This window comes from Buceros rhinoceros, unplaced genomic scaffold (genome assembly GCF_000710305.1).
Source record: "Buceros rhinoceros silvestris isolate BGI_N320 unplaced genomic scaffold, ASM71030v1 scaffold23192, whole genome shotgun sequence".
In the NCBI taxonomy this organism is placed as follows: domain Eukaryota; kingdom Metazoa; phylum Chordata; class Aves; order Bucerotiformes; family Bucerotidae; genus Buceros; species Buceros rhinoceros.
Window position 1 is genome coordinate 10,920 of NW_010401049.1, and position 14,873 is coordinate 25,792.

At 41.1% G+C, this 14,873-nt stretch overlaps 1 protein-coding gene across 1 annotated transcript in view; it reads left to right on the forward strand.

Moving 5' to 3' along the window:
- The first annotated feature begins 394 nt into the window (after nt 1–394).
- ADNP (activity-dependent neuroprotector homeobox) overlaps nt 395–14,873 on the forward strand; it is a 17,262-nt gene continuing 2,783 nt past the window's right edge. Inside the window, exons 1-4 of the mRNA XM_010132146.1 lie at nt 395–686; nt 9,741–9,853; nt 11,368–11,460; nt 13,346–14,870. Coding sequence (XP_010130448.1) covers nt 395–686; nt 9,741–9,853; nt 11,368–11,460; nt 13,346–14,870 — 2,023 coding nt within the window. The remainder of the gene's footprint in view (nt 687–9,740; nt 9,854–11,367; nt 11,461–13,345; nt 14,871–14,873) is intronic.

The following is a 14,873-nucleotide window of genomic DNA, read 5'->3' on the forward strand; positions in this document are numbered from 1 at the left end:
CCATTTTCAACTAAGTCTGGTGGAGGGGGAGGTCTGAAAACGTACATAAGCACCTTTAAGTTTCATTAAATGCATATCTCCAGTAAGAGAAGAAACAAAGGTTTGAGCATTCACACGTTTCGTTCACAACTCTCCCGTCAGCCCGTTTCTTCGTGTGCGCCAGCTGCAGCAGCGCCAGCTAGGTGGTGAGCCCGGAGCTGAACCCAGCCGCTTGGCTGGCACCACCTAATACGGAGCTAGCGGGGGGTTATGAAAGAAAGACAAGCAGCAGTAAATTATTTTGGCTTATTATTGAAGTATTCAGCTCCAAATGAGGGTTGTTGGTGCCTGACTGAGTGCATGTATAGTATATTATTCCATGGATACAATATTATTACAGGTACAGCAGCAGCTCATGATGCCCCGTAAAGCTTTTCTTTCCCAGAAAGAAAAGCAGGCTCGTGCCAGGGAAAGGGATATGTTAAAAAAGAGGAGGAGGCGACAAGACTATCTCAAAAGAAGCGTGGAGCCGCAGAAAAATGCAGAAACAATAAAATGGCACAGGGATGATGAGAAGAGGAGAGAAAATGAGCAAGTTAAGGACAAAGATATCAAGAAGCGGTGGAGACAGGATGAGAGAGAACGACGAAAGAATGTGGACGCTATGAATTGGCGCAGGGAAGATGAGAAGAGGGAAAATGAGCGAGGTAAGGACCACGAAGGCCAAGAACCAGCAAAGAAAGGATGAGGCGGAGAGGGGGAAAGAGCGACGAAAGGATGGACCTTTTGAAGCAGCAGAGGGATGGTGAGGGGGAGAGGGGAAGAACAATTCTGTTTTATAAGCATGTGCAGAAATAACGGAAAATATGGGTATATTTCCATTTCAAATTTATAGGAAATCTGCTTTAATGAACTGTAGTTCTTACAGAGCTAATTATTTGAGTAAGACAACATGAGTATAGATGTATAGAAACTCAGTGTCACAACGGGATGGAAGAGGCTGGCTTTACACATTGCCTATAAAACTGTCTGTTTTGCACACATGTTCACACCAAATACTTTCTTCAACAGTACAGTTGGTGATACTGTGCTTCAAATCACCAGAAAGGTCAGGTTTTCTCAGTCTTCATCATGTGAGTAAATGAGAGTGTTAGGAAAGGAAGGGTCAACCAGACGTGCTCGTAAGAGAGGGTACAACTGGTGATTTGTGTTATTCTTTCAATAATATGCCCTAGAGATAGTTGTAATTGCATCCCCAGCTTCATTCCGAGATAAATTTCAGAAGGGTTGTGTGGAAGTGTAGATCTCACGGAGTGCTTTCAAGAAGCAGTCGGTTTGAGAGGTGCATGTTTCTGTGTCATTGGATCTAAGGCGTTGGCATCACATTTGGTTTGATAAATTCAGCCAACGCCTTGCCATCAAATCTGGAGCACTGACAAACAGTAGATACTTAGAGCACGCTGGGAAGATCCCTTCTAAAGTTGCTTTTTTCTTAAAATTTTATATGGGTTTTTTTTCATCTGGAGTTAATGTTTTGTTTGGTTTTGTTTTGTTTTTTGGAGTAGGCCTAAAACAGTAGTTCAGGCTTATGAACTGGCAGTGGATTTATACTGGATGCAAGTCTAGTCCTTTGGAAGTCCTTGTCCAGTTTAGACATTTGAGCCCTGGAGTAAAAAGGTGGTGCCTTTGCACACATCGCGGTAGTTTGCTGCGGTCTGTACGGCTGTCGCGGGCCCTCTGCAAGACTGGGGAGACTGGGCTGCTTTGCCTGCAGGGTGTTTGCAGTAAACACGGGGGGACGGGGCTGTCACGCTCCATCTGTGGTGAAATAGTGCCTCTTCTAAGCAGTAGTAAAGAACAGGCTATCTGGAAGTAGCAGTTGATTGGCTGCAACTTCTGGATTTTCTGTATTTAACGTAAGTGTAGTTCAGGATTGCAATTCTACACAGTTTTTTGTTCGTATAAGTGTTTTGGCAACCCTGCTTTGGCTGATCATTATGATGAGGCAACCTGGAAGGACACAGCCACAGTTACAAGGAGAACAGTTGTGTAATTAGTAAGACTACTAATAATGAATAAGACAACTAACTTCTGTGCGGCTGTTCTGAATGTGGCTGAAAAATTTTATTACTCAAGAAAACCAAAGTTGTCAACATACTGAATATGCATAAAACTTTTCTATTTTAGTGTTGATCCTTTCCATTGAGCCAAAAAATAAAGTTACAGTGATTTAGGGGTAGTGCGAGGGGTAAATGTTGCTTATTATGAGTAACTTTATCTGTTTCATTGTGAGGGGGAAATGCTCTCAAAAGGTGAGCTACCAGCCTTCCACCTCTTTGTTTCTCTGAGGTTTTCATTGTAGGCCTGGGAGTCATCAGATGGTAAAACAAATTGTGTGTCAAGAAAGTTGGTAAACGCATGTAAAAACCAAAACCGCTTCCAGAAGCCTCACTTTTATTTCTGTAACTTTTTTCTTCATTCCTAATTTTCATTGAATACTCACTAGCAAAGTTTAATTTTGCAGTTTTCCTTTGCTGATTGACTGCTGCTAGCTGTTCTCAGCTCTGGGAACTTAGATAAACCTAGTACTCTGTTCATAAAATTTCCAGAGGAAATAAATGGAAGAGCCAAAGAGCAGTTTTCCAGTTATTCCTCTAGTATCATTAGCAATGTTGAAATCATACTTTTGTGGTATGTAAGGGGGGGAAAAGAAGAGTAAAATTAAAAAACCGTATTCCCCTGGCTTGGTTCTGTTGGTGGACAGGTACTTCAGAAGAATCAGTGGCCTCTGTGAAGAGCATTAGGGTAGCTGGCCCACTCCTGCAGGTTTGAGAAGCCTGAACGAGACTTAAAGGCACTGGGGACTAGGGGGGTGTTCTGTTTATAGCTTTTGGGATTCTGTAACTGTTTCACTTGCCATTTCATAGTGATGCTCTTTACAAACTTGATAGTGAAGATGTTTTTCTCAGTGAAATGTGTAGGGTCACCTGCCGTTCTGTGCTTGCTGGCCATGGGAGGCTTTCCTAGCGGTACCAGCTGGCAGCGCAGTAGTCAGGAATGCTGTGATTTTCAGTTACGTGTAAAGAGAAGAAAACCTAGGGTAGGTTTGCTAGAAAACCTGGACTGGTGCTGTCCTGGTTCCTTTACACATCAAGATTTTCCCCCAGATTATTTCTTTAGGTCTTCAAACGATTTCTGGATGAAAACCACCATTTTACTAACAAGACAGTGATATTAGAAATACACTATAGCTGCTGCTTGTTAGAACTGTAACGAAGCTCAAACATGAAACAAGCACAGTAAGCACTTTGAATAATGTCCAGACATGAAAAGAACATGATGAGGCAGATGTGGCGTATCTGCGGAAGATCCCAGTCGAGCAGAAAAGGCTGTCCTGTTCTGAAACTGCTGTATCTTTCCCAGAATCAGAGTAGCACTGTTACCTTGTGGGTGCTTTGAAGCTGAAGACTAGAAAGTCCTCTGTTTCGTTGTTCTAGATAAGTTGGCAGAGCTTAAACAGTGCAACATCTGTTACCTGATGGCAGTGAAGGTAGCGGGCGGCAAGGCAGCTCTGCTGATGAGCTCCAAAATACAAAGGACCCACTGGAGAATTAAGATGTTATGCTAAAACAGAAACAGCTCTGGGGTCTAAAGATGGGTGGGAGCTTTCTCTTTATCACCGCTGATAATTTGACTGATACAGATTTTGTGCTGGTTTTCCCTTTTGTGCTCCTCACCCTCCCTCCCCTGGGTACAGACCTTCCCGTAGGTCATAGCCTCCAGTGGTGAGTGTGGTGTATTGCGTATGCGATCAGTACGTCCTTCGTAAGGGAGGACTGTCTGCACGGAGAGAAACGCGTAGCGTAAGAAAAGGTGAAGTGCGGCAATACAGAACTCTAAAGCAGGCATGCAGTACTGTATTTTATACGAATTAATTTTCCAAATAATCGCATTGTAATCTCTTTTTGACTCTGGTGGTCCCAGACCCTTGGTAACTAGTGTGTTAAAGGGCTGAACTGCACGACCATGTTAACTTGAAGTGCTTGAAGCTACAGTGAAGCTTCACTGAATGTACAGTGAGGATAGTTTACTTTTATTAAATGATAAGTGGTTTAAAAATCACTTGGAGTAACATAACAGGAAGATGTGTCAGACTTCACATTCTGAATGTTTTTAGAATAGTGACTGCAATTGTTTCCATCTGGCATTTGAAGTGCTAGTAAGAGTAGCGAGTTGGCAAAGAGGTAATTTGGAGTTGAAAGTCACTGCGAATCTATCTAAATGCTAAAATCTGGTTTTTTAAAAGCAGATTAAGTGAAGTGAAGTCTTGTAACTGTTGTGCCTCTGCTAACTTTGCAGATACTCCTTGCTTTCCCCCTTCAGATTTTTGGATGAAGATCTGAGAGTACTTCACTCAAGCCTTTCTGTTAACACGTGGGCACTAGCTAGGAAACTTGTCTTAGCTTTTTGTTCATGCTTCCCACCCACAGCAGTGAAGTGGTGCTGCATGCAGTTCATCTGAAATAGGTCTTTGCATTTCCAAAATGTGGCTATGAAACAAAAACTGAAGTACAGTGTTTCTAATTCAGTAATGGCATTTTGCTCTTTTCTAGCTTGTCTTTTCTGCTTACATTGGGCTACTGAATTATTCTAGGAATCACTGCCTGGCTGTGGACTAGACCTTTATGATAAGTACCACGTGAATACAGAGCAAAAGAAGGCTCCAAATGTTTCTTAGACAGTCTGCTCCTTTGCCATTATTTGGTACAGTCAGACAGTTTGTGTACAAGTGCACTAAAGATGAGAGAGATTTTTGTATTAAACCAGTCTTAATTTTTCAGCATTTCTTATAACTAGTTTAGTAATCCATTTTCTTCGGCCTGAAGATACTACTTGGATATTTCTAGTAAGGACATTGTTGCTCTTGTTTTTAAGTAATCATTTATTCTCTCCACCCAGCGCTTGGTGTAAATCGATGTGTAATTCAATCTATGAACAAGGGCTTCCCAGTGTGTCTGTGGGTGGGACCCTAGTCTAGAAGCAGGAAACAGAAGGGCAGACACAAACTGTTTCTTACTGTGTTTGTTGAGCCATGAACTTGAAAATAACTGGTTGACTTGGAGGCAGATCCCATTGTTCCTGTTAAGTTAATGAGGATAAAAAACGCTCACATTTCTCTGTAGAATTATCTTTACTGAATATATATGTGATCATCTTGACTGACTCTTCTGTGGATGTGAGTACAGATGCACATTCCTTTAAAGAAAAATTCTATGATGTATTAAATATCCAGGACTTGTGCAGGAATGAACAGGATAGAGTAGGCCCATACAGGAAACTAACAAAGATTAGTAATGCCTTGGCTACTACAAAAGAGAACGGGACGTCCTGCTAACTAGCATCTTGGGCTGGTGTTGTCACTGGTAGAGTGGAATCATCTCAGGATAAAGGAATTCCTCCTTTATTTTAAAAAAACCTAAACACTGCTGAGCTTCTTTTGAAAGCTACTTTGAGATCTTAGAGAGAAGTTCGGTACTGAGCCTATAATAAATATTAGCTAAGTGGCACTTCTTGAACCATCAGCAGTTGGTAGCTGATAGATGTGTAAAGCCTGAGCCGCCTGTGCCTACTACACAGTAGAAAAACAGGAGAAGCAGCATTAAAGGAAGCTGTTTTACAGAAGGATCAGTTGATCTCTGACCCTTCATTAGGGACATCCGTTGCTGGGGGATGCTGGGTGTAGCAGTAGCTTCAGTGTCCGATGAAAGCATTAGTGGGTTTTGTCAGTACTGGATTCTGCATTCCTTAGTCTTGTGTTCTGTTAAAGTACTTACTCGGCTCTAAGCTTCAGGGCAGTTCCGCAGCAGCCCTGACAGTGAAGAAGAGATGTTCCACCTTCTGGTCAGATGAAGGATACCTCATTTCAAGAATAGCATTGATGTCTAAATGATGTTTTGAGATGCTGCTTAATCCCAGCCGTTTTAATGTCCACATTCAGGGGTGTGCCAGCAGCGTGTTGTGTGTGTTACAGTTTGAGTTACTTGCTGTAAATAGAAATCGAGATGCTAAATGCTCTTTTTGCAGTCACAAACCATATTAATACCAGTCTGTATCTGACTCCCACAAATCACGATTAAGAAACTTCCTAAGCAGTGTGAACCATGTTTGCTTAAGGATGAGGTTTTTATTAGGGTAGGTGAGTTGGATTCAGCTGTCGAGCAGAATTTGCGAAGTGAGGTTGACCGTCAGCTTTCAGATGTGAAGATCTCGTTATATGCTCTGTTATGACACGTTGTGATTGGAAGATACTGATAATTTATTGTCTTTAAGACTTAACTGTGAAGCAGGCAAAAGGGCAGAGGTGAGGTCATCTTGCAGATAGACTAGAGATCTTCTTTTCAGGCAGTCCTAAATAATGTGCTTTCCTTATCCCTTGAGTTTATATGTATCATGGTGTGTTTGGCATGAGAAAAAACAATGGGTTCTTCACAAGCACAGTGAGTGTGTTCTTTAAGTGGGGACTTTGAAGCTTGCTACAAGCTTTAAAATGTGGTGTCTGAAGTGTACTATTGTCATGCACTAATGTTTCCACAGTTGATGCTAGTAACTTGGTCCATCCTGGAACAAAATTACCAGGACATTATCTTCTTGGATTTGAAGTTCACTTGAAAATATTAATTCAAATCCTGAACATCCTTGACTGTGCTGTTTCATACACTTTTGGATTAAAAAATTGAGCATACAGGTAGCTACAAAGAAGCTACTGAAAGCATTCCTGAACCTGTGCTAAAAACAGTGAGAGCAACCCTTACTCAGATGCCTCCTTTAGAGACAAGAAATTAGTGGAGCCGTGATTAATTTCTTGGCTACATTAATATTTTTCGTTTTGGCTCTGTGAACTGCAGCAGCAAGAACTTCTAATAAATGGATGTTCTTGAGTTTAATAAATAACAACTATTCTGCTGTGCTTTGAAAGCAAACTTGTGTTACTTCAGTGTAACCAGTGTTCAGAGCCAGACTCTATTTGAACAATCGCATTCACTCTGCAGAGGGAGGGGGAATGTCTTAGGCCTGGGTATTGTTTGTAATTGCAGATGAAATACTTGATTATAAACGAGTACAGATGAGGATGGATACAGCGTAAGAAAAAAGAGCAGTTCATGATTTCCCAAAGTCATTAGAGACTTCAGAGGGAATAACTGGGACGAGAGGGGAATTTACTGCCATGATCTATTTAATCTGTGCCGTGCTGAGATGGCAGAGAGTGCCTGTGCAACTGCTCTGCGTAGCTTGGGCAGGGGTGTAGGATGAGACTTGAAGTGAATCTCCCTGTAAGGTATTTCACTGGAATGCCAGTTCTTCATGTCTAAAGTGGGTTTGATTTCCCCCAGAATGAAAGGTGCCAGACATGATATACAACACAGCTACTTTTCATATGAACTCAGTTCTGTATTTTTTCCAATTCTAATCCTTTTCACCAAGACTAGAGTTAGCTGTAACACCTCTGCAGTCACATCAATTAATGTACTTGCATTTGGCGTTCTGTATGTGAAGAAATCAAGATGTTTTTGAGTATACTGAATTCTCTTAACAAGTGTTACTTGGAGGAAATTAATACAGAACGTTGAAATACAGAACACTGAAATACTTTTTGTTCTGGCCTGCGTTGTTTGAAAATTACTATCTTTGCATGATGTGTCTGAGTAACTTCATTATTGCAAATACCGTGTCTGAGTAATTTGGAATCCCTGAGATGTATAGATAAGGTTTAAAGTTGTTTATTTCTTTGGTTTCCTAGTTTTCGTATGGGGTTGTTAATGACACTCTGTTTTGCTTCTGGTAATCTGTGCCAGTGGCCAGTCTGATACATGTACCAAAACCTTTAATCATCAGAGCTGCTTTGGTACTTCCGAAAGTTTTCCTCTAGATCTTTAGATAAACGTGGGCTTGTTTCCATGTAGTTTCTAATCTATAGGTGCGATAGAAATCCTAAACGTCAGGATAGCTTTTTGCTCTTGCCGAGGAGCTATTTGTGAATTAACTGAATTTGAGGAGACGAGAGCCCAGCAACACGTGCTGGCAGCACTGCTTGTAGCCTGGGAAACTGATGGAAGTGGTGGGTATTAGCCCTGTTACACGCAGAACTTCTCAGATTTGGTTATTTCTGAAACTAAATAGTGTTGGTGGTGGGAATCGTGGCACTGTCAGTGGTTAGTGACTGTCTTAAAGCATTACCCAATAATTAATTTGGTGGGAGCATGAGAATAAAGAGGCTAGCGTGTACCTAAACAAGTGATGCTTTGAGGAGCGTGCGTGGTAGAGCACCTAGAAGGGTTGGTTTTGATCAGACACTCAGCTGTTGTAGTTACAACCCATATGCTTTGTACTTTGGGAAGGTTTCTTAGTAAGCTCTTTGTAGCTTAGTAATTGCCCTTGATAGACAAAAACTCCCCATTTTATCGTAACACAAATACTGAATAGCTGCAAAAAAAGTCCATTTTTAGTTGGTGTAGGTAGTCTTTGGCCCTACAGTGGATTCATTTGCTGATATGAATCAAGCCTTTTATTGTTCAAACACAGAAACATTTCTGAATTGGCTCATGGACATATTAATGATCAAAACCACAGCTTTTATCTTCTGGGGTGATACTCTTTATGCAACAGGCAAAGGACCATTAAAGCCTAGGGAACGAGCTAACTCTTGACACTTTCTTGCTGTTTGAGAAGCTTCCTCCCCTTTTCTTTGAGAAAAGCCTACCTTTTTATTGCTGGCTCCACTCCCTCTCACTCCCACAACAGATGTACCTTGTCAGGGACTTTCATGTTTCTGCCATTTTGCACCTTCTTAAAGCGTAGATGGGTCGATGATGGTTCTGCAGCTGGGCCAGGCTTACTGTAACAATAGCAGCATGCAGCCCGAGAACTCCTGTACACACAGAATACCAAGTTACTAGTGCTAGGAAGAAATCTTGGGGTAATGGTTGAATCTGAGAATCCACATTCCTTAAAGTTAGACTTGGTTTCAGCTGGAGTGCCCCAGTCATTAAGAGACGGTTTAACTGGAATTAGCAGTCTCTGTTGGGGGAAATGAAATGGAGGGTTGTCTTGTAGGCTGAAAATAGCCAGCTACACTTAGAGGTGTTAAGGCATCTCTCCTATTCTTCCCAGTGATTTCTCTCTCTGAAGGGCTCCAACCAAACTTTTAGGTACCATCTTAACAACAGAAGAATGTATGCTAAAGAGCTTGTCAGCCATCGAAAGCGATAAATACAGTAAATGGAGGAGAGAGTATTAATTTCTTATCCTACCTACAGCCAGATGCGAGCAGCATCTTTCTCACTGAAGAGATACTATTAAATCTGTTCCAAGACTGACACAAACACCAATTTTCAGAGCAGTTAGGATACATATGCACAAAAGATAAATTAGGGTTTAAAATACTTCAGCATAGGGGGTAAATTTAATGTAAATACAAACATTTTTAATATAACAGGTTATTTCCAGATGCAGCTGATTACTCCTGCAACAGCTTGTTGGTTTTTTAAGTGCTCTCCTACGTTTGTCAGTATGTGGCTTTATGGCCAGCCTCATTTACGAACAAATCAGACAGCAAACGTGGTAGTTTCTCAGTTAATGATACAGCTCTGATACCAGGTTATACGGGTAAAATGAGACAGAAAATGACTGATGATTCAAAGTGCAGCACTATCAGGCAAACCACATTTGACTTAAACCTTTTCTCTTACTTTCTTTTTCAATAGAAACTATGTTCCAACTTCCTGTCAACAACCTTGGCAGTTTAAGAAAGGCCCGGAAAACTGTGAAAAAAATACTTAGTGACATTGGTTTGGAATACTGTAAAGAACATATAGAAGTAAGTATGATACCTCCCAAGTGTTGTAGTTAGAGATAAAATGCTCCAAAGTTAGTGGGACTGTGAGGTCTTTGGTGTATGACAGTATATATTTGGTTTTTAAGACGTTTCAGAAATGTTCAGATTTTACTGTGAATTTTGAAGGAATGACCTGTATCCTGTTCCCACTCCATACGCCTCCATCCTCATTGGCTTCTGAGAATGATGCGGGGATTCCATTTGAGCCGTGCTCAGGCACTGCTGTCCCTGCCTGGCTTTTTAAGTTCTACACGATGCAGACCCAACGTACCTGTAACCACTTTCTAGAAAGTTTACTGGAGACGAGATGATACGTTCCAGGCTGTGTGTGAATGACTCAGTATATATTGTCCCCTGTTTGTGCTAGATTCTTAAAACGAGCACTTGCTGATTGAACATTTAGGAATGAAGCAAGAACTCAGTGTAGCTTAGGATGTTCTCAGGGGACAGAAGATGGTTCTGTTGTGCTTGTTCTCTGTTCGTGACGTGCTTGTCAGTGCTAACAGTAGGTCATCAAGTTAAAGAATCACTTCTGTACCTGGGTGAGTTCCTGGAGGGGAAGGGTATTTGTGCAACCCTTCTGCACAAACCTTCTAATGATGGTAATGATTGTCTCAGCAGTGCAGCTCTCTCCTGAGCACTGACTTCTGTGCTGTCAGTTCACATACTTTAACTCTCTGGAGTACTCGGCAAACTTTGACCTCTTTGCTTTGGCTTTTCTGTTAGTGCCTCTTTAAGGAGCATTTAAGTGAGATGTGTAAGAGGATGAAATGCTAGTCCTTCCTGCTTGGAAAATTTGTGGAACAAGTGTGATTTGATTTTTTTTTTTTTTCTTAAGTGTAAAATTCTGAACTGGGACACTGTTACTTTCAGTATTCATATCAGTGGAAATAGTAATGTTGAGTCCTTATGTGCTGCTGACTTAGGCTGAAGATGAAATGCCAAAGTCCTTAAGATTACTTTTTTAATAGGAATTGCATTTCTTGGACAGCAAAAGTAGAGTCAAACTTCTAAAACTTTCATCTGAATTCCTGTGTGATATTGAAGTCATAAAAAACACCCCTACAAAACCAATCAAACAACCAACACCTCTCCCGAAAAAACAAACCAACAAAACACCAACCAAATAAACAAAAAACCCCATCAGAGTTGTGGTGAAGCATCTGTAGGGTCTTGGATGTTTAGCACTAGCCCAGGGATACTTTTCTCTGTCGCTTTTGAAAATGGGGCAGGTATGTAATTACAGTCTTGGGTTAATGAGGAGGATGAGTGTTCATAATAGTTTTTTAGGTGTTTTATGATATTGAGACTACTCACAACTTTTGTCCTCTGAAGAGGTGCGTCTTAAATACTCACAAGTCCTTGAATTAATAATAGCTCCTCCTGGCCAGCAGCACTTGGGAGGATTGCACGGATGCTTACAAGAGCTGGTTAAGGCAGCAGGTGGTCTTTGGTTTTGATTCTCTGTGCTCTCTTCCCGTCTTCCCCTTCTCCAGGATTTTAAGCAGTTTGAACCTAATGACTTTTATTTGAAAAACACTACATGGGAAGATGTAGGATTGTGGGACCCATCGCTTACAAAAAATCAGGTTGGTAATAGTTTATGTTGACGCATCTGATTCCAAAGATGGTTCATATTATAGAGTGTTTCACAAATATGCTGAGCGCTTTTCCTGCAGTTTTACCCATTGATCTTCATTTGTCATTGTTTTAAGGGACAGCAAAAAGCTGCAGATGTTTGTTTGTTTTTTTTTTTTTTTAAAAAAAGGTAATAATCCTGGTCTTCATTGTAGTGGTATGGATAGCCAAATACTGGAGAACTGATTGGTCAAGAAATCTTACTCACCCTTGACAACTGCATATTAAAAGCCCATCTGTTTTCAAGCCTAGCACAATCTCACCATCCTTCTGGTCAAAAGATCAATAGTTTTATACAGTTCATGATAAGCTTTTTACCTTCCCTTAAATGTTTCATTATCCGTTTTCATCATTTCAGAAAAAGTGTAAATGGACACATCTATCTGCTGCTCTCTCCACTGTTACTGTTGCTGTGTTAGCTGTTTGCCTCATCGAAACGTTCTCGTAATCTACGTCCAAGATTTGGTTTAGGCATACATAGTTCTGCACAGCACGGAATGTGTAGATGTTTCTGAGCCAGTAATAAAAGAAATTTGAATTGAGCTAAAAGTAGAGGGGAGGAATTAATATTTGATTCTGATTAAATTTATTTAAGGCAAGTTGTGTCCACTCCAGAAGCCTCTGCTGATGGTACTATAGAGAGCAATACCAGCACTTAGGGAACAGTGGGAAGGGCAGAAACGTCTCCACAAAATAAGCCTTTTAGCATCTGAAAGATCAGGTATTGCTCTTACAGGAGGTGGGAACCTGTATTACGATGCATTCCTAGTGCAGTGTTAATCTAAAAAGGTCCCTTTATTGCTGTGTTCCATACAGTGGTACTGTCCTTTTTTCTAGCTAAGTCCAGAATAAAAATAGTAATATAAAAAGAGACAGCTTCTGTTTGGTTTGTTTTGTTGTATCTTGTCCCAGCCTATCAGACGTCAGGCTTCAGAAGGTGGACAGAGCGTATATTCTTACATGGACTAAGCTTGATGCACAAGTCTAGTTTTGACATGTGTGATGAATGTTTGTAACTTTGAATTTCGTGTCTTACCTCATCTGAAATGCCAGATTGCTTGTGGCTATCTCTGTGGCCAGTGTAACTTCAGCTTCTGTTACACCAGCTGACAAGAACTGTGTTGGTGACATGTTACCTATAACAAAGATAGAGCGTGCAGGGAAACAGCAAGTGTGGAATTTTCAAATACCTTTGTGTTTTTCTGATTTAAGATGGGTTTAAAAGTCAGGTTTGCGCTTTCATCAGAAGGAAAAGGCTTGGTGGCTTTAAGGGCTTGTGTAGCCTCAGTATCTGACTTGGTAAGCTTAAATCCATTTGTTCATCAGAAATAAGTCTTGAAGAGCATCTTTGATGTTAAAGTTTGTAGCAGATTAAGACACCGAAGTAGCTGAAGTTACATATCTGTTTTATATTTATAACTGGTTGGCAGATTTGGAGGGGAGGTAACTTGTCTTCTGGATACACTCTCATCCTACTCGATTCAATCGTGCTTGCCTTTTCCCCCAGAACTGCAGAGTGAACATGAGCTGCTCTGTTGACTGGTGGAGAAGGATGCTTACGATTTAGCCTTGCATGCTGAGTTTATGGTTAAATTCTCAAGGGACCTCTAAATTGGCACCTGCCACAACATGTGTATGTTCAGATGATAAACTTTTTAGGGCCTGATCTGCAGGTCAAAAACTGGAGAGAAGAAATTAATCGAAAGGTTTGAGATTGTCGCAGTGGGTCTTCAGACTCCTACATAGAAACGTTGTTGTTTAAGAGAATATAATGGATGTGTTTTTTCTAAAAAGTGCTTTTCAATATTTAGTTTCCGCTTTATTCTTTGTTTTAAGGACTATCGGACAAAGCCCTTTTGCTGCAGTGCATGTCCATTTTCCTCGAAGTTCTTTTCAGCGTACAAAAGCCACTTCCGGAATGTTCATAGTGAAGACTTTGAAAATAGGATTCTCCTTAATTGCCCTTACTGTACTTTCAATGCGGACAAAAAGACTTTGGAAACGCACATTAAAATATTTCATGCTCCAAATGCCAATACACCGAGTGGAGGCATCAGCACTTTTAAAGATAAAAACAAACATGATAGCCTTAAACCCAAGCAGGCTGACAGTGTAGAACAAGCTGTTTATTACTGTAAGAAGTGCACTTACCGAGATCCTCTGTATGAAATAGTTAGAAAGCACATTTACAGGGAACATTTTCAGCATGTTGCCGCTCCTTACGTAGCGAAGGGAGGTGAAAAGTCACTCAATGGTGCAGTTCCGCTAAGTTCCAGTACCCGAGAGGAGGGTAGTATTCACTGCAAACGATGCCTTTTTATGCCGAAATCGTACGAAGCTTTAGTACAGCATGTTATCGAGGACCACGAACGTATAGGCTATCAGGTAACAGCAATGATAGGTCACACCAACGTAGTGGTTCCAAGATCTAAACCTTTGATGCTAATAGCTCCAAAACCACAGGATAAAAAGCCTATGGGACTCCCTCAGAGGATGGGTGCCCTTTCCCCTGGAAGTGTTCGATCTCTTTCGTCACAACAGATGATGAACAGACTCACTATACCAAAGCCTACTTTAAATTCTGCGGGAGTGAATATGATGTCAAACGTTCACCTACAACAAAACAGTTACGGAGTAAAGTCAGTACCACCGAGTTATGTTGGTCAGCCAGGGGGAAGGCTAAACCTAAGTGGTAATGCACCAGTTTCTATTCCACAGCAATCGCAGACAATGAAACAGTTTTCAGCCAGTGGAAATGGAAGGCCTTATACTCTTGGAGGCGAACAGAGATCACAGGCCTCAGCAAGATACTCTCTTCAGTCTGCCAATTCATCTTCTCTTTCATCAGCTCAGTTGAAGCAGACGTCATTATCTCAGTCACAGGCAGCTTCAAGAGTATTAGGTCAGTCTGGCTCAAAATCTCCAGTAGCTGCTACAGGCCCTTCCACTGTCAATACATCATCCACACAGAAGTGGAAAATCTGTACAATCTGTAATGAGCTGTTTCCTGAAAACGTGTATAGTGTCCACTTTGAAAAGGAGCACAAGGCTGAAAAGGTGCCTGCAGTAGCTAACTATATAATGAAAATACACAATTTCACTAGCAAATGTCTATACTGTAATCGCTATTTACCCACTGATACTTTGCTTAATCATATGTTAATACATGGTCTGTCTTGTCCGTATTGCCGTTCAACCTTCAATGACGTTGAAAAGATGGCTGCTCATATGCGAATGGTTCACGTTGATGAAGAAATGGGACCTAAAACTGATTCCACGCTAACCTTTGATTTGACGTTGCAGCAGGGTAGTCACACGAATATACATCTTCTTGTAACCACCTACAACCTGAGAGATGCTCCTG